This window comes from Sparus aurata, chromosome 6, assembly GCF_900880675.1.
Source record: "Sparus aurata chromosome 6, fSpaAur1.1, whole genome shotgun sequence".
NCBI classification, from domain to species: domain Eukaryota; kingdom Metazoa; phylum Chordata; class Actinopteri; order Spariformes; family Sparidae; genus Sparus; species Sparus aurata.
The window spans coordinates 7,116,941-7,141,131 of record NC_044192.1 but is presented as its reverse complement, the minus strand read 5'-3'; the positions used below and the strand labels follow the sequence as shown (position 1 = coordinate 7,141,131).

Sequence of the window (24,191 nt, the reverse complement as noted above, 5' to 3'; positions counted from 1 at the left end):
ACGATAAACGCCGACGTCTTGAGATTTTGAACGCAGTCTGAATGTAGGTCCATCTCACTGAAGCCCCTAAAGTCTCATAAAATTGTCTTGAATTGCTCTAAAAGAACCAGAACCGGAGGCCGACAGACAGCTGGCCCGCACCTTACGTACGTACGTTTGCATACGGCGACTGAAAACATTCTTCACGCGCCGTAAATGTTGTTCAGGTGTCCGAGCCTCAGATTCTGGTCCAGGATAATTACTGTGAAGTGCTATGTGGAGCGCTGGACCGACGGTTCTGGATCAGTTGCTGTGTCCAGATCTGACGACTGTCAGTGAAGTATTCGCGGTGATCTATTGCCGCTTTCTGGGGAATTTTGGCCACAAGTGTACAGAAACAGAAAAAAGAAAAAAAAAAAAAAGCTTTTAAAGTGTCTTCAGCAGAGATGTGATGTGTGTGAACACACGGATGCATCAGAATTTATGTCGTCAGAAAAGCCCGAGCACTTTGGACCCGAACTTCAGTGAATAAATGTTCCGATATCTCAGAAAACGTCATGACATATCAGGTTATTATCTATATATCTCATATAGCTGTCTGGTGCTGTTAAAGCAGAGTTTAACTTAGATAGAAAATGTGGTTTTGATGTGGAGCGTCAGTATTTTTTGGCTTTAAAAGTGGAATCATTCTCAGTAATATACAGCGCTGAGGCTGATTTAGAGGCTGGTTGGACATCAGAGAGCAAAAAACAAAAGCAGGCGGGAAAGAAAGAAGAAAAGAGGCCGAACTCAGACTTCTAACTAGAGTCCAGAAATCACCTTTTTCTGGTTCGACTGCAGAGTGCGAAGAGAAACACCGATCAGCCAACGACGGGAGAAGCGACGCATCGGTCATCTTGTTACAGTGAAATGTTCTGCGTTCTCCAAATCCTCCAGATTGTTTTCCAGCAGATCTCTGCGCTGTCACAAGATGATCAATCATCTTTACTTTAAATATTGTGGCTGATCGTGTGTGTGTTATCTACGTTTCAGCTTCTTTCACGTCTGAAAGCTGCGGTGGGTGTTATTTTCTTATTAAGGTATGTATTATAATGGTTCTGTATTCCAGTGTGTTTGTTCAGTAAGACATTTTCTGGTGTCCCCGCTCACTTTTCTCCAATCAGGACAGAGGACTCCATAAAGAGGCGGTCAGTGGCGGTTCTAGACCAGTTTTAATAGGGGGGCCAGGTCGGGGCCGGCTTTTTTGTTAGGGGGCACATACAACCCGGGAAAAAAAGATAAATCCCTCATTCAGACAAAGCAGTGTTTACAATTTCAGCAATTTTGATTGGGTAGTAAACTGCTGAGACACTTTATTTCAGCCTTTCCCTTCAAAACAAAATCATTGCAAGAAATCTGTCATTGTATTATTGATGCAGACTCCCTGTCAGGGGGGCCACAGGGGGGTCCAGACTCAGAGTTACGGGGGCACTGGTCCCGGAGGCGGTCCTGTCTGCTCCCGGACACGCAGAGAGCAGGATCCTCCTGACGGTGACGGCTGATGGTGACGCAAAACAAAAACACTTGAAGAAAAGAAAATAAAGGTGTGGTGACGTAGAGAGGAGAGAGGGGACAGCCGACTGGACAGGAAGTTGGACAGGAAGTTGCAGACACTGTTTTGGACATTCTCTGCCGCTTTTTGAACCTCGATCTCCGACATCCGGCGTCGTCAAACAGCAGAGTCTCAAACTGTCCCGCGTCCCACTCGCCCTTTTTCGCCCGACCGCCTGTCCCCCCCTCCGATCTCCTCCCGAACAAGATCTCATTAGTTCTGCTCTCACGCGGTTGGTCGACGAAAGCTCTTCATTTGACAAACGTAACATTCGTTGCATTCATCATCAACAGCGCTGTCGCTTAAAAGTCTGAACGTCAGAACAACAATCCAAAATGTTACAGAGAGTTTCCATCCAGTGTGACCTCACTCTCTGCTCCCACATGGACCTCATGATGAGAAGTTTCCTGCTGTGTTTAACGAGCACAATGAATAACAAATGATCCAATGAAAGCTTGAATGAGAGATTTACGTTGGCCTCCTCTCTGCTGGCCCTCTCCTCGTCCCGTTCCATCCAAAACATTTGGACGCCGTGCGCGCGTAATAACCGAGACGCTGCTTTTATTCTGTCGTGCACGTCAGCTCGTGTCCACGGGCGGCTCCGCGGTACGGTGGTGTACAGCACCACCCACAAACCAACACAGAACCCCTCTCAGTCCAGCTGCTCTCATGACACGGTAGCCGGCGGCGTCGTCGGTGAGAACTTAACTCCACACTGGAGGTCGTTGCGCAGATCGCTTCTCACACGTTGCTTTGAATAATATTTGCTTGTTTATCTCTCGTGTCAGAGATGAGAGGAGGGGCTCGGCTCCGTGTTTACATCAGACCTCCTCTCCTCTCCCCCTCAGTTACAGGAAGGCTGCGGTGCCGCGCCACAATGCCCACGACGCCGCCATCTGCCCTTCATTAGCGGGAGGCCTCGTCGTCGCAGATTGGCTCCTCTTCCGAATCCCCCTCCTGTCTCTTCTCCTCATCCTCGTCTTCAAATCTCGTCCTCCCTCCTTCCTCCCGGCTGCGACGCTCTTCCTTCTCCCCCTCCTCTCCTCTGCCGTCCCTACATTCCTGTAATCTGTCCTTCATTAGTGATGCTGTCACAACGGCTCTGATTCTGGCCTCTGTGCTGATGATTAAGAATTAAGACAGGCTGTCCTGAAATGCCTCTCCGCATTTTTTTCTCCGTCTGTATGTTTGCTTTTACCGAATATGTTCGTACCGTAAGAGCAGAAACGTCTACATTCACAGACATGTGACCTGAGTCTGAATCTCAGCCGGTCCAAAGTCCACATCCCCCGCCCGCGAGATACTGCAGTCTCACCTGCAGGATCCAGTCTTTGTGAAGGAAAAAAGACGAGGTACAAGCAGCTTTCTACTCATGATATCATTGATTAATTTATCCAACCTGGTCAAAAAGTTTTACAGTGAATTGATTTTGTATTGCAACCCCGACTGTGCATTTAACAAATAAGTCTTTCAAGGTGTTATTGATCGTCTCCCGTCTTCAACTACTTCCACGTCACCACACCTCTGATGCAAGTCGTTGCCGGTTTGTGCACTGGCTAAAGTTGCTGATGCTAACGCTAGCTGGCTAACATTAGGGCAGTTGCAGCGTGCTGGGTGTAAACTGTACAAATGTACAAAAATGTCCACAAACTGGTCAATATCAAGACTGCTGATGTGACTGAAACCTTGTGAGCGACTGTCAGAAATAGTTCTGGACCTGACACACGTTTTTAAATCCTTGATTCACAAACATAATAGTGATTTTAAAGAAAAGACATACTTTCATGCTGCACCTTCCTACAAGCTCTGTAGAAGTTTTATTTAAGTTCATAATAAGACCTTTAACTTTGTCGAGTCAAAGTCGAGTCTCCAGTCATTCACGTCCGGTCAAGTCAAGTTGACTTGAGTCACCTGCTCGCACGTCTCCGTCCGTCTGATGGTCTCTGCTCATTGGTCATTCACGGACATGTTTCCTTTGGGTTTGAGTGTATTTGCAGCTTTTCTTGACATTTAGCTGTAAAAGAACAACAACTCGCTGTGTTTGCTGACAGCAACACACCCGCAGCGACGGCGACTTTTGTCGACTTGCCAACCGCAACAATCGGCTGTGACATTTAAGTCCTTCTGCGTGATCATCGGACGCGTTGACGACTGCAGCTCCTGTAGATCTCAGCCCGTCTTCACCTCCCGGTCTCACGCTGGCCCTCCTCGCTTCAGCCCCTCTGTGCCGGCCTCTCCTCACCGGCCTCTCTCTTTACGGTCTTACTGTGTGTTAGCCGAAGCCCTTCAGAGGCTCGCTGCTTCGTTTATCTCAGATCTCTTTAACCGTTCTAAGTCTCCCTTCTCTCTCATGTCTGAAGTCGTCTGACCCGAGGTGGTTTTCTGAATCGGGCTCCTGCTGCTGCTGGGAGATCGTGGAGCCTGATGTGCCGAGACGCGAGGCTCAAACAGGCTCTGAGAACTCTTCATGTCGGGGAAAAAAAAAGTACATTAAAGCCTCATTTTAATGTAATGAGACAAGGCTGCTCGTTGGAGTCTCTGAAGAGCGGCACGTTAGAGAATATCCTTATCGAATTCACTTTAATACTTTGATATTAATCAGTGATTGAAGTGAAAATACATTATTTTGCTCTGGAGGAAAAGTCTGAAGCCTTTCAATAGTTTTATATTATTTATCTTCATTTTAAAGTAAGATATTACATTCAGGGTTCGTACACTTTTTTCAAGGTCAAATTCAAGCACTTTTCAAGCACTTTTAAGGGTCATTTTTAAGATTTTCCAGCACCTTATTGCTGGGGTGAAATACGTATCTAAGGGAATATATATACTTGTGATTTTTTTTCTTCATTTTTTATCACAGTTATGTACATTGTATCATGCTGTAAACATCTAAAATTATATTTTATAATAGCAAAAACTTCAGAAATTAATTATCCAGTCTGATCCCAATTTTGTGAAAGACACAGTTATAATGTCAAGCACTTTCAAGCACTTAAACTAAAATCCAAGCACTTTTCAGACCTTGAAAACACAACATTGAAATTCAAGCACTTTCAAGGATTTCAAGCACCCGTACGAACCCTGTACATTACAGTATGACTGACTGTGTAGAGTAAAACATCATTATAGTCATTTTTACTTTCTTTCAACAAAATGCCCAAATAACCGATGTAAAATAATAAAATAGTTGAGATCTTTTTGATAAACGAACGTCCTTGGACTCTGGGATGAGCAGGCGACTGTGACTTTTATTTTCCAGTCTTTTTTTTTAAATATCTTCTATTTTAGCTCACTTTCCAATTTCTTAACTTGTTTTTAATGTATTTTAATGTCATGTTTATGCCCCCTTTGAGTTGCCTTGTGTCTGATTAATTGTGCTGGACGAATAAACCTGCCCTGCCTCGGAATAAATATTTGTAATTGTAGGCTTCGTCGTATGAAACACAATAGACTGTAATGACAAGACAGAAATCTCTTTTAATTTTAGTCCACAGAACAACGAACGCATGGCGCGAATCAAGACCGTACATGAGCGCGTTCGGAGGATTAGGCTACGAAATCCGGCTCAACAAAGAACTTATAGACTCGGTTATATGAAACACATGCATTGTCTATATTAATACGGGCATGTTGGTGTTGACGGGTTCTTAAAAAAACAACATAAACGGCTCACTTCAGTCGTAACCGCTTAAATAAATATATTACTGTAACCGTAACGCCGCTCACGTCTCACCTCTGACGTGAGCGCCGTAAAACCTGATTCAGAGTCCAAACGAACCTGTTTGCCAAAAAGATACGAGACCTTTACATGCAGCAGACACACACACACACACACACACACACACACACACACAGGAGTGGAGACAGTGAACCAGATGGTTGGAGCTGGTGTGTCACGACAGCGAACCATCCCTCCGCCATCTTAACTGAATCAAGCGGTGCGCTGGAAGACTGCCGAGCTCATCACATAGCATCCTGACCGCAGGCTCACAAATGTATACTCACTCATCCTGCATGTACACACACACACACACACACACACACACACACACACACACACACACACACAGGGGTAAATGTCATCCTTGTGGCGGTCCTATTGAATTCCATTCATGCTCTCGAACCCGAGCAGTGAATGTGCGACCACATCAGAAACTCTTCATGGATGGAGGATTGTCCTGATGGTCAACTTACTGTTAAACACTGAAAGCAGACGCCAAAACTCTCACATGTGTCTCCATGTGTACTACAGACCTGGACGCACTAACAGAAAACACTCTCGGCTTCACACTGAAGACATAAAATTCCAAATTGTGGGCAGCTTTTGGTTGTTTTTGTTTTAGCTTTACAATGAAGAGAATCTCCTCGGGGAACATTTGATGTGTCGTCGTGTCACGGCGAGAGAAGTGAAGTGTACGTCCTGATGTGATTCGGTGACTTCCCCGTGTTGTCCAGCGTTAAAGTTTACAGTTTTTTGGCTGCAGCTGTTTATCCAGAGCTCTATGAGTTTCCCAACGATAGCTGCCATGATTTAAACAGAAAACAGCAGCACTGGAGGCAAAGTGGTGCATCAGTTTCATTCATTCCTCTCGTAACCACACGGATCTCCGTTTCTGTGTCCAGTGTGTCCGCAGCCTCTCACCCTCAATCGCACATGGTGTCTTCGGAGAAATCTGCACTTGCTGCACAGGAGGAAGGAAAAAAAGAAATACTCGAGATTGGAAAGAAGAGACGAGGTGACGAAGTGTCACGAATGTTCAGCCACGGCTTCAAACTGCTCAGCTGTGGCTGTGTCGAGCGGGAGGAAAACCACCACACAGGTCGACCGCGAGGACAAGATATTCACGTTTCTTGTCAGGGTGCGACCTCTAGATGCTGCTGTAATTATTACGGCGGCGAAGCAGGAAGTGAGTGGAAGAAGTATGAAGAGCAACAAAACATCATATAGAGGTCGGGTCGAACAAACAGGACGGTCAGCCAGGAGTTATTTTAACGTAACATAGTGAAGCTACGTCATCACGTACACGACATAACCACATTTAATTACTTAAACCCAAAACATGATGTGTTCTAAACCCAAACCAAGTAGCTTCAGCACCCAAACCTAACCAGGGTGCGACTACATGACACAGGTCTGGTCCGCTGTAGCGACTGTCATATTGTTTTGGGAGTCACCGATACAAAATAAGAGACACAGGTGAAGTAAGTTGAGTTACAGTGAGAGCACAAACAACCAAAAAAGGGAAGTGAAGCTTAATCAGTTGAATTCTTCAGGTTGAAAACTGCAGGAATGAATCAGCACAGAATGATGATGGATGATGAGTAACGACTTCCTCGTCAGGTCTGGCACCGCGGCGCTGGAATATGAACGCTCGCATGTTGGGAAAAATTCTCCAAAGAGTTTCCGCGAGGAGGCCTCAAAAGCTCCAGTGAAAGCAGGCGAATCGAATTCAGATTTATTTTATTATGTTTACGTAAAAGGGCTAGTTCACTAAAAACATGCCGGTATTATCCTCCTGACTCCTCGCTGACTCTTTACACAACGCTGTACGGTCGGGAGCACATGCTGCGGCGGGAGAAACAGCACAGTACATCAGCATAACGGACGATAAATCCACATGAAGGTATCAGCCAACACACACACACACACACACACACATCCTGGGAACACTGTAACCGACTGTGGCTTCACACACAAACGCGAGCGAATACACAACCCAGCAGAGCAGCTGAGCGACTACACTAACTACTTTTCCAGGTTTGAATCCAGACTGGAAATATCTGGGCCGCGTGACGTAACAGCTCCTTCTGTTCCAGCTGAACGCCTGATATCTTATCTGGACCCTAACCTGCAGTCAATCCCCTCAGATGAGGGGTGTTTCATATCGTGCTGTGTGTGATCGTATCTCCCTCCCCCCTCGCATCTCATCAGAGGAGAGGAGTTCAGGCCCGGGTGGTCCGATCTATAAGAACAGAGAGCTGATGTGGTTCTGGAGCATGTGGCTGAAATTATGACTGACAAAATTACTTATTCAGCTTTGTGTTTAATAGATACGAAGAGCAGAACGTTTTGATAATTCAGATGTTATTCTGCGATATCGTAAATCTGTCGATATTGGAAAACATCCCGATGAAGCGCAGCTGCGTCGTTATCGTTCGTTTCGACTGCAGGACGCTGTAGAGAACGGGAATACGACATTAACACACGACTCAGCTCACGCACACAACGGCGGAGCTGCAACCGAGTGCAGTAGAGTTCCGCGGCTCATGGATGAAAATGTATGATTATGACTCCATGGAAAAGCAATCAAAGTTCACATGTGTCTTACCTGCCAGTTTATAACAGTTATTATCGAGAGCGGACAGGGAAAAGAACGGAATTGAGCATTTCTAACCGCACTCGGTAATCGTTGCGTCGGGAAGCTGATGGAGGAGAGTTGAAATCTGTTTTTAGCTTCCAAGTAGAAATCCAGCTAAGCTAGCAGAGTTTAAATGCCCCGGACTATGTGCTGAGACCCTATTTGTACTGTTGCTGAAGTTTGGTGCTGTTCTGAGCATTATTTGTGGCTTTTTGGTGGCGGTTTATATTTGGATCCATTTACTGCAGTGTATTGTTGTCGCGCGGTCGTTTCTGAGGTTGATAAAACTCCGTAAATTAGCGGTCTGCTAACTTGATCTCTCGAGAGGGAGTCTAACACAGTTTCACGGTGTGTTAGACCATGGATTAAACTTACACCGGAATATCCCTTTAAAGCACCACAGCAGGTGCAGTCATATATGTCTTAATGAGGTCTTCTCAACATTCACTATTCAGCTTCAACTCTCAGGCCACATGCACACCGGTACTCTTGAAAAACAGAGTTTTTAACTAAAACGATCTCCGGCCAGACAAACGTTGCCGCACAGGTTCAGAAAATACTATGAATTATTTTGACTTTTCCTTCCACTTTACTTACTTACTAGTTTACTTTTACTTTCTTTCATATATGTTACAGATGTCAGTACAAAGACAACAGATCATTTTTCCTAAAAAAGGGACGTAAATGATCGCAAAGTGAAACGTGACAGCTCTTCACAGAATCCTCCTGTTAAAAGCTATTTTTCTATTAATTTAAAACAGTTAGCAGCCAATTTTTGCATCTATTTTGCGTTTTCAATCTCCATTTGTGTCTCTCTAAAAACTGACAATATAACATCCATTCCCAAAACTCTTATACTCCACATAATCACATTTAGCAAATAAGACAGATGAATGTTGGCGTCTGCGTCGTCTTTTCTCCGTTTCTGCCCGTCAAGACGTAAACACTAAAAATTGAGTTTCTGGATATCTTCACGGTGGAAGGACTTTTCAAAAAGGTCTGTTAACAGATGCATAGAAAAGCGGCATTTTATGAAATCCCTGGTTCGTGTGGACATCGTGGTGCCTCGTGCACGCAGACAACAGCCGAAGACGGTGTCGTGCAGAATGATTCTCCGAGGCCTGCGAGTCGTAGAATACGCATCGAAGCAGAACAACGGGGCATCTTTGAACACTCAGAAACTTCTGAAAAGTGAATACAAGCACGACCCGCGGAACGCACTCGATCTCGACATTCTAGATGATCCGATAAAAGCTTTATAGAAGTTCACTGAAATGGACTGAGTCCAGCCAAATCGAATCAGTCACACCAACACCAAAACCTCATGGAATCGCTGGAATCCACCAAGAAACAGACATCCCTGCACACAACACAGAGAGGAGTCGAGAGGGAAAATCTCATTACAGTCTTTCACTTTGGCCTCGAAAATACATTACGGACGTGCGAGGAGTGAAACTGTAGAAAAAAAAGAGATGGATGTGTGCGGCGGGCTCCTTGTTCTCTAATGAATACCTGTTGTTCAGGGTTTAAGTCGCCCCCGAGGCTGCGTCTGCACCGGGGCCGCTGTGCGTTAACTTAATGCACATGATACTCGGGGAAAATGTACTTTAGCTGGCCGCCTGTGTTGTGTTACAGTGTGAGCTCCGCTCAGATCCATGTGCAGCTGGACGAGAAGGCCGCTGAGTTTCTCCTCCGCACAGACTGCATGTTAAAGTGTCCGAGGCGATGTCATCTACAGTAACTCCCTCTCTGTCAGACGGGATTTCTCCGACCGGTCGGCGGATCGACGATCGCTCCCTGCGCTGTAATCCACTCTCACATAATAAAGAATGATTTTTCCTTAGTTCTCAGTGAACGTGACAGACATATTGAGCTGTCACTGGACGTGCCTCGTCGCTCCCCCAAAGCCTGCACACTTTGAGTTTCAACTTTTGAAAGCGCGTCTGGAGAACTTGGATAAAAGCGCGTATTTGTCTAAAGCACCTGCATGAATTAAGGGATCAGCGGGAGTGTTTATCGGTCCGGTGCAGCGCTGTGCATCCTGGTTGTCGTGGCTTACTACTTTGAGCAACCACGGGACTTTATCTCTGTTTTCTCTGATCATGTAGCACCAATTTAAATACATATTTGTGCCTTTCTTCTGCAGCGTCAGCCCAGTTTCACGCGAGGTTAATCTTCCCAGAAGTGAAATACTGTGCCGGGGATGTACAGCAGTTCTCATGAGAGAGCTTTGAAACATCAGCATAATACTTTAAAGTTTCTTTGCTTGAGAGCCCACTGTAAGTTACCAAGTGAATGTATTTGGTGGTAGGAATGCTCTCGCTGACGCCGCTGTGCTCGGCCCGTCTGTAGACGGACCGGTAAATGACTTTGCCCTTTCAAGGAGACACTTTTCATTATGTTCCATCTTCGGTCATGATTGATGCGGTTAGGTCACTTGTTCCCATTCAATCTGGTCAAGTGTGGATGAAAAAAATATCCAAAAGGAACTTCATATTGTACGAACAGAGCACAAAGTGTTCTGAAGTAGCGTGCGGGAGATCCATAAACGACTCTCCTGGCTAACGGCGGAGGCTGGAGTCTTCTGGTATTGATGCAAACTGTCATGTGGAAAGGTATTCAAACCACTTTGTGGAAGCTAATGAGGATCCACTAAAGAACAGAGACATTCCCCCTTCTGCATTAATCCTACATTCGACTGCACGATGAGTACGAAGAGAATTATGCTTTTTAAAGCTGATTAGTTTCACATGTTGGCTTTATTTGACAGTATAGAGGGATAGATCATTTGGGGGTAATGACATTAAAAGGAGCGCTCCGTCAGATTTGAACTCGACACAGCGGTCACGGCGGTTGAAGTCACGTATGCACCACCGGGACGCCCCGGGCCGCTGCTTTAGTTTGTCCTTTTACGCCTAAACGAGCAGATTCTTGTTGTGTTTCTGTGAGTGCCAGACCAGAAAATGAGCTCATATCCCCCCCCCCCCCACCAAAAAAAAAAAAAAAGATCTGGATATTATCACTGTGTCCCTCCACAAATACCCCCGATAAAGTCACACATGGTCTGTGTTCGTCTGTAATGGAGCTGCTCCAGGGAGTGTCGCTTGTTAGCATCACAGAGAGAGAGAGAAAAAAAAAATGCGTCTCTTGTATTTCCAGCTGTGGCAACGCTCACGTAAACAAATCAGCGAGGATGTATGCACGATGACAGCGACGGCTCACTGTAGAAGGCCATAACAACAAATGGAACCACTCATTTAATATAAAAATAGTCCCGATTCTGCTGTCCTTTAAGTGAGTACGATGATTTTCTGAATCGTTTTTAACGCGGTTCAGGAGTTGATTCCGCTCTATGGTGTCGTCTGAGAGTGTAGTTTTGTCTCCCTGCGTCACGTTTAATGTCCTGTCACACGGCCAAACATGCTGTTGCAGCCGGCAGGTCATCAGTCTGTGGCTACCAGCTGTAATGGAAGCTGTTAATACTCAGAAGGAGGCATTTTAGTCCAGTGCACTCCAGAATCATCAGGCAGGTGCAGCAGCAGCAGCAGCGGTGGATGAGTCGCTTTGGGTGTGTTACGGCGGTGTTTTTGTTTTTTCGGCTTGTGACCCGTTAAAACGAAGTAAAGTCGGCTCATGATCCCCGCAGCGCCCGTTTGCCAGTTGAACTGGTAATGATTTTCCTCTGTTCTACAGTTCTTGGAGGCCTGAAGACACACAGATATCCATAAAATAAGAAAAAAAAAAAGTTTATAGGAAGATCTGAGGAAAGGATTCCGTGCAGGAAAAATATGCTTTAATGGTCCTAATTTCCTCGGATTGACTTTGGGACTCCTGAATGTAACACATCTCTGTAATCACAACGCAGTAATTGAACATGTCACAGTTCACTAAATTCAGTTGTCACATTACAATTACTCATCAAGTAACTTTGTCTCTCCTTGCGACAATAAATTCTTCAACTATCTGCACAATGGACGGATAGATAGAAAAAGGAATCATCACAGGGGCTTCTTTGTAATCAGTTCATCCAAACTGTGATTTTTTTTTCTTTTGTTTGTGCCAAAATGTTTTCCTGACATCTTTGACGATTGGGCAGCGAGCTCTGTGCTGTGCTGACTCTGAGGAGGAACAGATGATTTCAGAGGCTCCTCAAGAGTCTCATTAACCACAGCTGAAGTGAAAACCCTGTTAAATAAGCTCATTTTAGTCCACTGTAAAGCGATTGGTTTGTTGAGCGAGCAAGTTTGAGTGTTCGGCCAGTTGCGTTGCTCACGTAACTCATTTAACAGCCCAGCTCCCACGACATGATGTTATCAGCTGACGTTTCTGCAAACCACAGATTCGTCCAAGGTTGACGTGTGTAGCTAACGTGGCGCTTTCACAACAAGTATGGGATAATGTATAGAACGGCGGTCATTATCGGGAAAATAAGTCCCGACAGGACAAACCAGATTCATCCAGAAGGGACTTATTTTCCCGATAATGACCGCCGTTCTATACATTATCCCGCTTATTACACGGCTACTTGCCAACCCGAAAAAGAAAACTTAACACAGTTTGTCTTTTTACAATTTATTTGTTACCATTCATAGTGTTTTAAGTCCTCTAACCGGTCTTTTAAAACTGTCATGGCCCATACCGTGCTCTTTTTTGTGTTCAGTTCGTGTCGATCCTCTTCTATTTTTATCAACGTCTCTGTCATCCAAAACTTTGTGCCGTTTCACTTCTCCCTCTTCGCTGCTTTCCTCTCTTTTTCTTTTCTTGGCCGGCGACGACAACTCAGCCTTTTGCCAAGACGCGAAATCACCGTATTTTTCAAAAAATATTAAAGTTAATGTGAAACTCATCCATACTAGTGGCCTAGGAGTAAGTTTTTTTCTGATATGAAGTAGACTACAGGTCAGCTGACGTCGCTCAGGACTACTTGCGGAGCAAAGTTTCAAGAGCGCGGAGTGATACGAAATACGTGAATCGGAGGCAAAAATGCCACTTTCCTTGACGACGGTCAAATATGCTTAGCAACGGTCAAATATATGAAAATAATTGACCGCCGAACGTTGGGAAGGCCCATTCAAGTGAATGGAGCATTCTACAGCTTTAAGAAGAGCCGTGTAATAAATGCTATTAACCACCTTCCACATCAGGATGTGGAGGGGAAGGTGGTGCCGTTATCATGGTTTGAATCACACTCGAGGATATTTCAGAGACAGCTGGATACGTCATATTTTCAGACTCCATCCATGATCGTGTTGACTTACACAGGTATAATGAGGCAAACCATGATGTTTCCCCGACCCCGCCCAAGTGGGATCTGTGGCCAAACCCAACCAGAACATAAACACAGCGCTGCGACGAGAGGATTAGAGAATTCAACCTAAACAAACGCTCAGTTTTAACTTATCGGTTGTTTTGTAGAAACACTCCTGATGTCCTGCCTACCAGGACAGGGCTGATGTGTTGGCACATGACTTTAACTGTCAGTAGCTGTTTCTAAACATTTTGAAGTCACCTGTCGAGCCCCGTCCTGTTCGTATTGAAGTCTAAACGTCAGTATGGCCTGAGCACACTCTCTGAAAGCCTGAGTGTTCCCAGTGCACGGCCTGCTCTGTGTTTTATTTTCAGCCTCACATTGTGTTCTGAGCTTGTTTTTGGCTAACTAGCCGTAGCGTGCGGAGCTGCGTGCGCTGTGGGACTGTACCAAAGCCTGTGCTTGATTTTTTATTACATTCAGTGCATTAAAACACCGAAGTACAGCTGCAGCGCTCTCTCTCCCGAGAGGAATCACTTGTACGAATTAAGCGTTCTTTTTTCTTTTTTTTTCAGCTTTCAGAGGAAGAGAGTAACAACCAGGCAACGAGCCACCAGGGACTTCAGGTTTGTGTTACATCCATTCATTTCTACTTTGCTGGATTAAAAACAATACGCTGCAGCTCTGGCGGAGTAATAATGAAGGATGGACGTTTGACAGGGAGCTGAGCCACAGTTGTTTTAGCTTGTTGTAATGTAGATGCGAGACAGATGCAGGCTGCTGGACTTCGACCACTGTTTCCCTCCAGTTTACATTCGTGTTGCTCTGCATCATAAAACACTGGCTATGCAGCTCCTTCCAGTTTTATAGATGGGGAAATGCATTATGTCCTAAATAAGAGCTGCACCGCCGCGCTCTTTCTTTAAACAGAGGGACGAATAAATCAGGAGATTATCACCACCATAAATACAACTAATAAGCTTTCACGCTAACGCCAAACATCTGTCTGCTGCCGCAAAAGTCATTTTTCCAATAGACAGAAAGGCTGATTTATGTACAATTACACACTTTGTGATTTGTTATTATTCTCCCAGTTATGCTGGCAGAATTTACAGCCAAGTTATTTGTGGCGGACAAAGAGTCTTTGAGCTCTTATCATCTGTTTCGATTATACTGTTTATGAGCTGAAAAACTACAGTAACTACAGAGAGCCAGACACAAAAAATACCTTTCTTTGACTTGTTAAGTCGTACAGTAGGAGCTGGGTTTGAATACCGCGCAATTAAGATCCTCCCAGCATCCACACCTCTGCAGGAACGGAGGCGTCTAACCTGCGTCATCCTGATTGTTATCAGACATATTTGATGTGTCATCAGCGACCTGAGTGTAGCTTTCATTATGACCAACTTGAAGTAATGTCAGATGTCCTCAGACAAAGTACCATCTCGCTGACGCCTGGTCTCTGGTGATTCAGCCGGTCGAAATGCTATAAAATCAAGTCCTCCAGCTGGCAGCTTTAATTCTTTAACAATGTTTTCTTTCCTTTTCGAGAAAAAGAAAGAAAGCAGAGGCTTGAAACGTGTTCTCGGAGGAGAAGTGATCCCACTCAGAGACGTTTGTTTGTCACTGGCTTAATCGGGCACATGGAGGGAGACTGTTGCAGAGGCGACTGTCAGGAGTGTTTTTTGCCTCGGACAGAATACTTCCTACGGTCATTTTAATCTAGTTTTGAAGCCGCACTCACACTGGAGACCAGAATAGCCGTTTCAGCCACTTCAGTTTGAGGGACGGCGAGCTCAAACAGTGCTGATCCAGCCCCCGGTCAGGAGTTTTGAAGTTGATCCTGCAAGCTTCCTCTGCTCCAGGAACGTGTACAGATTTCAGTAATATCACCACAAAACAACGGTATTGCATTTTTAAAAATTGCAATATTGCTGCATCCCTGGTGTTAAGTGTAAATGACTAACGCTGCCTTCAGTTTTCTAATCCATCAATACGATGGACAGCTTTCAAAATGATCCGTCATTGTGAAAAAAGATTGCGTCAACGGCGCCGAATGGTACTGAAAACCCAGATTTAGAGGAGCACTTGAATCAGAAGAGAAAGCAGATCTCAACTGAACGATTTAGTAAATAAACAAACTCTCTTTGTTTCCACGACCGAACGAACTGAATAAACCAGCTGACGAGACAGGAACAACGCAATTTCACCCTGTTTTCCTCTGTTTGTCTGTGGCGGACAGCTCGTTTATTCCGTTACGGAGAGAAAATGTATATTTCTGAGTGTGTGTCATTACACGATATTGCAAATATAAAAAAAATCTGCGTTTGAATTTCTTCTCCAAAATCACATAGCGCCCCTTTAAGTGTGCTTCTCCAACTGAAACCTGGATGAAGATCTCTGCAGTGAGTGAGGACACCACCTGCAACCGCCGGATCTCCACCTCTGAACCGACTGGGACCAGAACTCTGTCAGCCGGGCCGTTGCATCTTAAAGAAATTACCGTCGTTAAGACGATGTGGAAACAACTGGAAATGTGTTTGTGTAGCCGAGACGTTGCCTGGCAGCGGACCGTCTTCCCTGTCTGTGTCAGATATTGCTAAACTGCCAAGAAAACAAGCGCCGAGCTCGTCTGTCGACTCGGGACAGTCTGGGGGGAGGAGACAGAGGGGGAAAAGGCAGAGGAGGAAGAGCGGATGGGAGACGTGACCGCGTCCTTCATCCTCCTCATCTGAAAACAATAAGACAACAAGAGAGTGGGAATTAAAGGACTAGAGCCGTCTAATCTGGAACAACAGAGGAATGTCAGGGAGATGCCACAGCGGCCTTTCATCCCAGATGTGCGCGATTAGGTCCACGGGCCCGATCGCTGCGCCAGACTCTGCTGGATCGGATTTCTTCCTCTGCTAATGCCACCGGACATACGATCTGACATCGGTAATGATAATTACTTCAAATGACTTGTCTCCCATTGTGGAAGGAGTGGAAAAAAAAACACACACACGCACACACACACACACACACAGTCAAACGAGACAAAATATCTGCGGAGCTTTCTCACCAATTTGGATCTGGTTAACGACACCGCTCTGAACATTCCTCCGCACTGTTTAAATGTTTCACAGCTTCTTGTTGTTTGTGTAAGAAAGACAAAAATATGGACCAATCAAAAGGTCACAACAACAACTCCTTGGGTTTCTTGGAGGGGAAAACAGAAACCCGCTGCCAAGTTTTTTTTTTGTTTTTTTGAACTGTTTTGAAATATTCGCATGAAGTTCATCATCAATTCAATGCCGAGTTTGAAAACAAGAGCCAGACGCTGTCGACAACACAACAGTCCTACCGCTGATGACAGCCAAAGAATGAGGGGCTAGATTATCCGTACTTTCGGTGTCTTAAACACACGGTTAACCAGCTCTGACAGTGTTTAAACAACACAGAGCTTTTCTTAATACCTTTTCGGCAGTTGGAGTCGACTTGCAGGTTCTTTTGGACGGAGAACACATGATGAGCATTACGCGCCGAACGTATCCGAGAGGCAGGATATCCTCGGATGGAAGCAACATAAAAGCATGTAGCTCCGATGGAACCGATGAGGCGTGATGTTTTAAGATGTTATCTCGCAGCGGCGCAGCCTACGTAAAGAAACACAAGTCCTTCTTTAGCCACGGGGGGAAACCGAATGAGGTCGGCAGGCGAGAGTGTGTTATCGTCTCATCTTCGCACCTTCTGTCTTCGCTTCTGCTTCCAGCTGTAACCCTTTTATTCTCACTGCTCAGGACTTAAAGCCTCACAAGATCAATACCTGGGTTCGAAATTTTGAAAAATGAGAGAATACTTTGACTTTCTTGTGCGTAATGCGGCTTTTCAAAATTCTCACTTTTTCCATCCTATTCTGTCACAAACATCTCTTTCCTAGAAATCACCCCATGCAGGATTTTCTTCCTATTATTCATTTTAATAAGGACAGATAAACATTTTAAGAGCGGTTTCCTCCCCTCAGCCTTTGACTTGTTCCACTGAATGCCGTCATGCAGAACTCTGGGTCGCACCGTGTTTGTGTTACATTTCATTTCCCATAAACAAAAGCTCATAAACAGTGTTTCAGTGATTCAAACACAGAATTTACAACAACAACAGGTCAACTCTACATTTCCTGAAAGTTCCCCGCCTGCGGCGGCACTGAGGTTAGGGAGTCAACTGCGTTGAGTCTGTAAACAGACAATCAGTTGTTGTGACAATCAGTTGTTTCAGAAATGACCTCAAAAGTGTATCGTATGTGTTCAAGTGACGGAGTTGTAGAGATTATGATTACGATGCTGCTCTTTGTTAGCCAGCTGTGGCCGGATGTAGCTGGCCACCATTAGCTACCGGAATTAGCTTCATGTCACAACGTGTGATGGGGTCCAACCGGGTTCAGCCGCCCGAGAGTGAACATGGCTGAACGCAGCCGCCAAGACCACCAGAGGTCCGTTTGAAGACAGGGGAATAAGTACGGAGGTCGGAAACGTTGTGTAGAGCTGGACCATTTTCACATCTTGCTGTGAATTGAGGATTTATTATGACCAAACCAAGATGATTGTGGAAAGACAAACCGAGACTGTTTTAGTGAGTTGTATTTTCTTGTGATGAGTTCGAATTAAGTGTGTTTTACGATGAGTTTGTGAGTAAATTCAGCTCGTCTTAGTTCGGTAATGATGTCAGTTGTATTTTTCTGTTTAGTCAGGACAATAGAAGTAAGAATATTTAATTTCTTCTACATTCTGTGAGTTGATTTCGGTCATTTATTACACCAACACAGAGTGTTATCAGGAGACAGGATTGCTGGTTAGTTTTCTAATTTCAGTAGACATCTCTGCAACACGCTGGCAGAGAGGCTCCCTCTGAGAACTAACTTGATTCTGAAGTTTCTATTGGAAACAACTGTAAGTTTGAAGTTAATTTATCAAAGCAAATGTCTGATGTAACACTTGGCAACAAATACATCATGTTGGCGTTCGCTTATATTTGATGTGCTGCACCACCAGTTGTGTCCAAATGTCAGCCATTAAAGATGAGAGTGTATGCAGACTCTGCAGGTTCGTTATCATTAAATCAACCAATAAGAAACCATGATCCTTTTCATCCAATTAACAGAAACAACAGGTACTAAGGAAGCTTTCCTGCACCGCTGCTCCTGAGAGGAGAAAACTGTGAGCGTCAGCCTACAAGTGCTAATTAGAAGTAGCACATGTTGGAATTTTTTTTTTTTTCTTTTTTTTTTTAAACAGGATCCAACCTTCCCACTTGGCATTATAAATTGCACAAGTGTGTCAGCACAGCACATAACAACAGACCAACAACAGGGCCGGCAGATGTTGGCAGCCCGACGTTATAAAGGTGAAATCGACTAAAGGGGGGCTGTGCTTATTAGAAACAGGTTCTGCTGCAGTTTGTTTGTGGTCGATCTTAAATGTATCTCTAATGAGGATTAAATCTCTGCGCTCCTTATCACACCTTCTGTTTGCACTTCCTCCATCTCCCTCCACCCTCGCCTCCCCCCTCTCACCTGTTGGACACTTTCTCTTCATCCTGCACCGCTGTGTCTCGCTGTTGGACGGGCAAAGTGACGCCGCTTTCTCCTCAGGCGTTCTGCCGGACTGCCCGCCACCCCGGGTCCTGGTCTGCTTGCCCCACCTGAAGCCACAGTTGGCGCCCTCGTGGAGACAGATGCTCCACTCGCTCCACTCTCCCTGCGGAGCCAGGAGACAGTCCTCTAAGAGAGCCGAGGGTTGGAAAGAGACGAGATGAAATGATTAAAGAGGCTCTGTGTAACAATTCGGAGCAGTTTACACAAATTCATCAAGTTCCATTGGCGGATTGTAATGTGATGTGAGAAATGAGATGAGCCTGTCTCTCTTGGTTGCCTGCACAAGTCGGTGGGTGAATTAAGTTGTTTAATGCTGCTGGACTGTGGATTTCTTTGGATGTTACCCAGTGCCTCGACTCATTGACTCTCTCTGCCCCGCTAACACACAGCAACAGTCGCTAAGGTTGGTTTTAAAAATGTAGTCCGCAAACATAAACCAACGGCCGGCTTCCAGCACAACACAGGAGTTCAACAGAGCCCCTTTAAAGATCAGACCAAAACCACCAAAACCACCAAAACCAATCTCTAGCAGTTTTAGTTGCAACAGGACAGAGCACGCTCACACAGTGCTTAACAAATAAGATTTAATAAAACATCGAAACCATAAAAAAAACAGCAAAAGAAGGATAATTGAAACAAATATGACGCACAGATTACAACAATAGATAGCAACAGGTAAGACAAATGTAAACGGGAGTTGCCTTCGAAAGGGGGGCGTTGATGCTGCAGATGCTGCAGTGGCATATTGCTGCCTTCTAGTGATTCTTATCAATGTTCCTTTTGACAGTTATCTATATTTTTTATATAGTGTAGTCCAAACTCACTTTTATCGATTGGCCTTCTCTTAATTTTGTTTTAGTATCGTTGCATGATTACTTTGTTGAGGTTGTGTGATTTTAAATTTCTAATTTGTAAGTCCAATTTTATTTTTCTTGGGGTTTTATTATGTTGTTGTCAGGCAATTGTATTTGTTATGTTTTTATTTCTGTTGTACAGCACTTTGTTACTTGTTTTTGAAAGGTGCTATATAAATAAAAGTGTTATTAATACTGTCAGTCCATCAGTTTCCTCATATTAGTACAGTTATCTAGGTTAAGCTGTGTGGACAGTGTGTAAACCGCCGGCTCCAGTTCTTTGAGGACGTATTTGGGGATTTATTTTTACACAACTGGGATGACTTTTTAAAAACATTTTATAAAGAGAAAGTAAAGAACTGAAAAAAGGTACCCTTGGGTACCAAATTCCAGGCACTGGTCTTATTTCTAATGCGAATGGTAGCCCAATCCTAGTAACTCCACCACCACCTCTTTCCTCCCAACATGAGAGTCAGTGTGTATACATGCAGTATAATGTGAATGTAATGTGATAGGTATTATATTAATGTTAATTTTGTATGAACGTGTTTTCCTGGTTTGCAGAAACATTCAAGCCCTACATTTTGTTTTGGCTGTCCACACGCAGGTTAGATAAATGCCTGGACTGAGATAATGAAGTTAAATCAATGAATTACATCCACGACCCCGTGCAGTGGTAACCTCATATAAAGACTAATGTTTTCTTGAAATCCTGGGAAGCCACATTGCTGTCATTGCACATAGATGGATGCCAGCTGCAGCATCAACACGCGGGAGATTCCACTCGCAGTGATAGTTGCAGTTTTTTTTCCACGGGGTCCGCAACTGGAAAAATGAGGCCAAGACAGAGTAACATTTCTTGGTAATCATCATTGTCAGATTATAATGAATAGATTTCCATTGACTCTTCTTCTGGAGTAGCTTGAGGTGTGTACCAACAGTCAGACATGAAATCTCAACATCGCCATGAAAACCAGATGTGGTGCCGCTGCCAAGAAACGACAGTAGCTGCAGATGTTGCAGGTGGACGACAGAGAAGGAATCTGGAGCGCCGGACAGCAACGAATGATGAGTGAGCTCAACGATATATCTCACTTAGTCAGAGAGGTGGGACGATACACAACGAGATATGAAGATAAATTTTAAGACTCCTCTAAAGACTTTTAATGCGAATCGCGTGTTGTATTGAGAGTTTGGCTCCGTTAGATCTGGCTGGGAAATAGGCGAAGAGAAGAGACGAAGAGAAGACGAGAGTTCATCAGAACCAGAGGAAGATAGGATTCATGTCTCCGAAGACTTCAGGATGTCCAAATCAAAGGCAGAATTTGTAGCTTGGATGTGCATTTAAGCTGTCGTCAGTATTTACTGTGATCAAGAGTTTGCTGACTTTTATAATCTCCATTGAGAACAAAGATGAGATTCCTCTGAAAGCTTAAAGTTATTTCAAGATTTGGTTCGCTCGGAAAAAAAATCGTTCTTAACTAACAAACAGGTGCAATGTATCAAAAGTTGCAAATTTCTGACCAGAATCTGCTCAGCGCGAGATAAAAAAGCACAAACCACAAGAACTCAGAAACATTCACACATGAAGTACTGCAGGAAAGTGGCCTCAGATAAAAGGAGAGGATCCGGCAGGAACGCGTCTGCGTTTGATTAAACTTCTCAGATTAGTTTCGCCGATGCATCCATCGCAGAGCTGACCTGCAGCGTATAGCTGGCCGGGGTCGAGTTCACACATTTCCAAACAGACAGTTACTTGAAACAGTCAGTAAAAGTTTTACAGGTGTGACAGCGATTTAAGCAACATTCCAGCCTTTTCTCCCTCCCAGCCAGGGTTTGCGTTGGCAAATGCGATCACACTGAGACGCTTCGCTAGAAACCATTGTTGCTTTATTGCTATGGCACGCCTCTCCTGTGCTGCCTTTCTCGAGCAGTTTTTGGACGCGAGTACAAGCTGAACTATTGTAAACTTCTCAGTGCAATTCACAGAGACGCTTCGCTGAGCAGCATCACACTCTGCACCACACGCACCGTCGGGGCATGAAAAGCTGGACAGAATAATCCAAATGTTCTGCACCATTTGTGAGAGGGCAGATCATAGTGTATGTTTTGTGTTGCACTGCTGTTCAAATGTAGACTGTATTTCTATTTTAAACACATGTTTGGTAGTTTATCTATATCCCTGGATTCTGTAATAATATAGGCCAAATTGGCATTTGGAAAAAAGGGTCTAGCGCAAATGCAAAGTTCTGTGTGCCACCTAAAGTAAAATTTGATTTGATCGTAACCTACGTATATGTAACTTCCGTAACTAACATTCTTATTTTACCCCAAATTTTTTACTTTCCCTGAACTCAACCTGGTCGTTTTGGTGCTCAAACATTACCAAGCTGCAACCGTTTTACGACGTTAACAGTCCCAAACTCTCAATATGTGAAATGTTATGCAGCGTGCTCTACTTTGAAAACGTTACCAGATGTTGCATATTTATATTTGCTAACTTGATTGTGTTGTTGATGCCAGAGAGGCACCTATAGCATCAGAGTTTGAAGTTCGGGCCACCTACCACAGCTGCCGAGTTGTGGCGAGTTGGGGGTGGGAACATGTTGCACGCTCACATTAGCATTCTGCCTCTGAGTTTTACCCCGGGGCTCATGGGATGTGAAGTTGAAACACAGAGAGATCTGGTGAATCATCTGCCTGTATGCATAATTCTAACATTACCCAGGCTTCTAACAGACATATTTCTCCTCCACATGTCTGTATAGACCGAGTTACCTCATCAAGCGAACACGGGCGCACTTTGGTTTCCATCTGCTCTGCTGTGGCTTCTATATCCGATCGGCGGTAATGGAATACGTCAGTGTCAGACTTTCACTTTTTGTTCAGCTTTTGAGCAACCGTTGCATCATCTTTCATCATCAGTTTTTTTGTGCAAACGACTGCATATGTTTTGGATGGATCAGAGCCCTGCATCAGGTGTTCAGATGCTGCGCTCCCACAGTTTTCTCTTGCATTTTCAGGTTTATAAAAACAGCCGTCTGAGTAACGCTCGGACGCACGGAGAAGATAAAGCTGTCTTTATTTTTAACATTTTTCTAACAAAAGACCAAAATCAATAGTGCATAAGTGTATCTCTCATTGCCGTTTGTGGCCTCCAGCCTGTTTGTGGTACAGGTGACGAGCAGAAGAACAGTAAAGAAGAACTGATAAAGAAGACTTGTTTGTTTGTAATTGAAATTGCTCTCCAAGAAAGCTCGATAAATGTTTCTTATATTTGAATAAACATATATCGAAGTAGGTTCTATCATAATGTGCATTTGTGAAGTCTTTACTCACCCAAGCAGTCTGTCTGGTGGGCGAAGGTTCCCTCTGGGCAGCGGCTCAGACACTTGCCTTTGTGCAGCTGGAAGCCGGCCTTACACTTGGTGCAGAAGTCCCGGCTGAAACAGTGCTCGCAGTCCAGAGAGCGACACTCTGAGAGGAGGGAGACCATCCAACATCAGGTCAGTCAGGAATTCATTCAGGAAGAAACGGTTTCTTTTGACTTAAGTCATGAAAGTGAGCTGTAGGTGACAGAATGCTGTCTGCCAAAATGTTGTCTATATACCATATTAACAATTCTACAAATGTCTTTCTCATATCAAGAGGCAGAGGAGTTACAGGTCAGAATATTGCCAAGGACGTGACCACAGCTCGAAGCTGCCTTCAACATGTGTGACACCAGCTGTAAGGAGATCTCAGGACATCCTCAGCCATCTTTGTGGTGAAACACTATACTTTCCTAACATTTACCAAGTGTTTTTTTGAACTAAACCTAACTAGGCCATAAGCACAGCGTTGGGACAAGATACAATAGAAATTTGAGCCTGAAGAAACATTAAGTTGCAACATAAAGAAATGTAAAGCTTTAACGTATCTGTATTTTGTAGTGACGTATATTGCCAACATTTTTTTCTGGGGATCGGTTTGAGACATACTCATGCAGCGGTTGATGTCCTTCCCTCTCTGTCCGTAGTGTCCTGCAGGGCAGGCGTGGAGACAAGTTCCATGGTGAGACATCCCCTCCCTCTGCAGGAACAGGAAGAGTCGCTCGGGACAACGCACGCAGCCGTTGTCGCGGGAACACTCCAGACAGCTCCGACAGTCCTCTGATGTCTCTCTCTGAGCTGCAGGAGACCACAGAGGGTGGATCAGGACAGGAGACAGTCCGGTTAACATTAAAGCAGAGAAGGGTAAGGTGCTTTGAGGAACAGGTGGCGGAGGAGACCATGAGGAAGAAAAAGGAGACGCCACAAATCCTCAAAATACAGAGAGAATTTCTGGCCTCCATGAAAAATCCACCACTGATCTTCTAACAGATGTGTAGATTCTGCGGGCAGGAAGACATTCACATGTAGCCACCATTTTACATCAAAATAAGCTGTACAGCTAAGTGCTAAATACAGTCCATAGTGTGTTAAAATGAGAGCTGCAAGCAGAACAGAGCACTTATTTGTCATTGTGTTAATAAAGTTGATTGAAATTCGAA

The 24,191-nt window shown here is 44.5% G+C and overlaps 1 protein-coding gene and 1 long non-coding RNA gene across 3 annotated transcripts in view; one reads left to right on the top strand and one right to left on the bottom strand.

The window, feature by feature from the left end:
• Positions 1-24,191, bottom strand: part of rspo4 (R-spondin 4) — a 38,808-nt gene that overhangs the window by 3,841 nt on the left and 10,776 nt on the right. Inside the window, exons 2-4 of the mRNA XM_030418774.1 lie at positions 23,641-23,829; positions 23,000-23,137; positions 18,726-18,932 (exon numbers count right to left, since the gene is read on the bottom strand). Of these exons, the coding sequence (XP_030274634.1) occupies positions 18,726-18,932; positions 23,000-23,137; positions 23,641-23,829 (534 nt within the window). The remainder of the gene's footprint in view (positions 1-18,725; positions 18,933-22,999; positions 23,138-23,640; positions 23,830-24,191) is intronic.
• Positions 1-24,191, top strand: part of LOC115582672 (uncharacterized) — a 27,170-nt gene extending 2,979 nt beyond the window's left edge. Inside the window, exons 2-5 of one of the 2 annotated variants that reach the window (XR_003984209.1) lie at positions 13,753-13,803; positions 23,067-23,166; positions 23,309-23,426; positions 23,679-24,191. This is a non-coding gene — a long non-coding RNA (uncharacterized LOC115582672). Of the gene's footprint in view, positions 1-13,752; positions 13,804-23,025; positions 23,167-23,308; positions 23,427-23,678 lie in introns of both variants that reach the window. The other variant, XR_003984208.1, reaches the window with a different exon arrangement.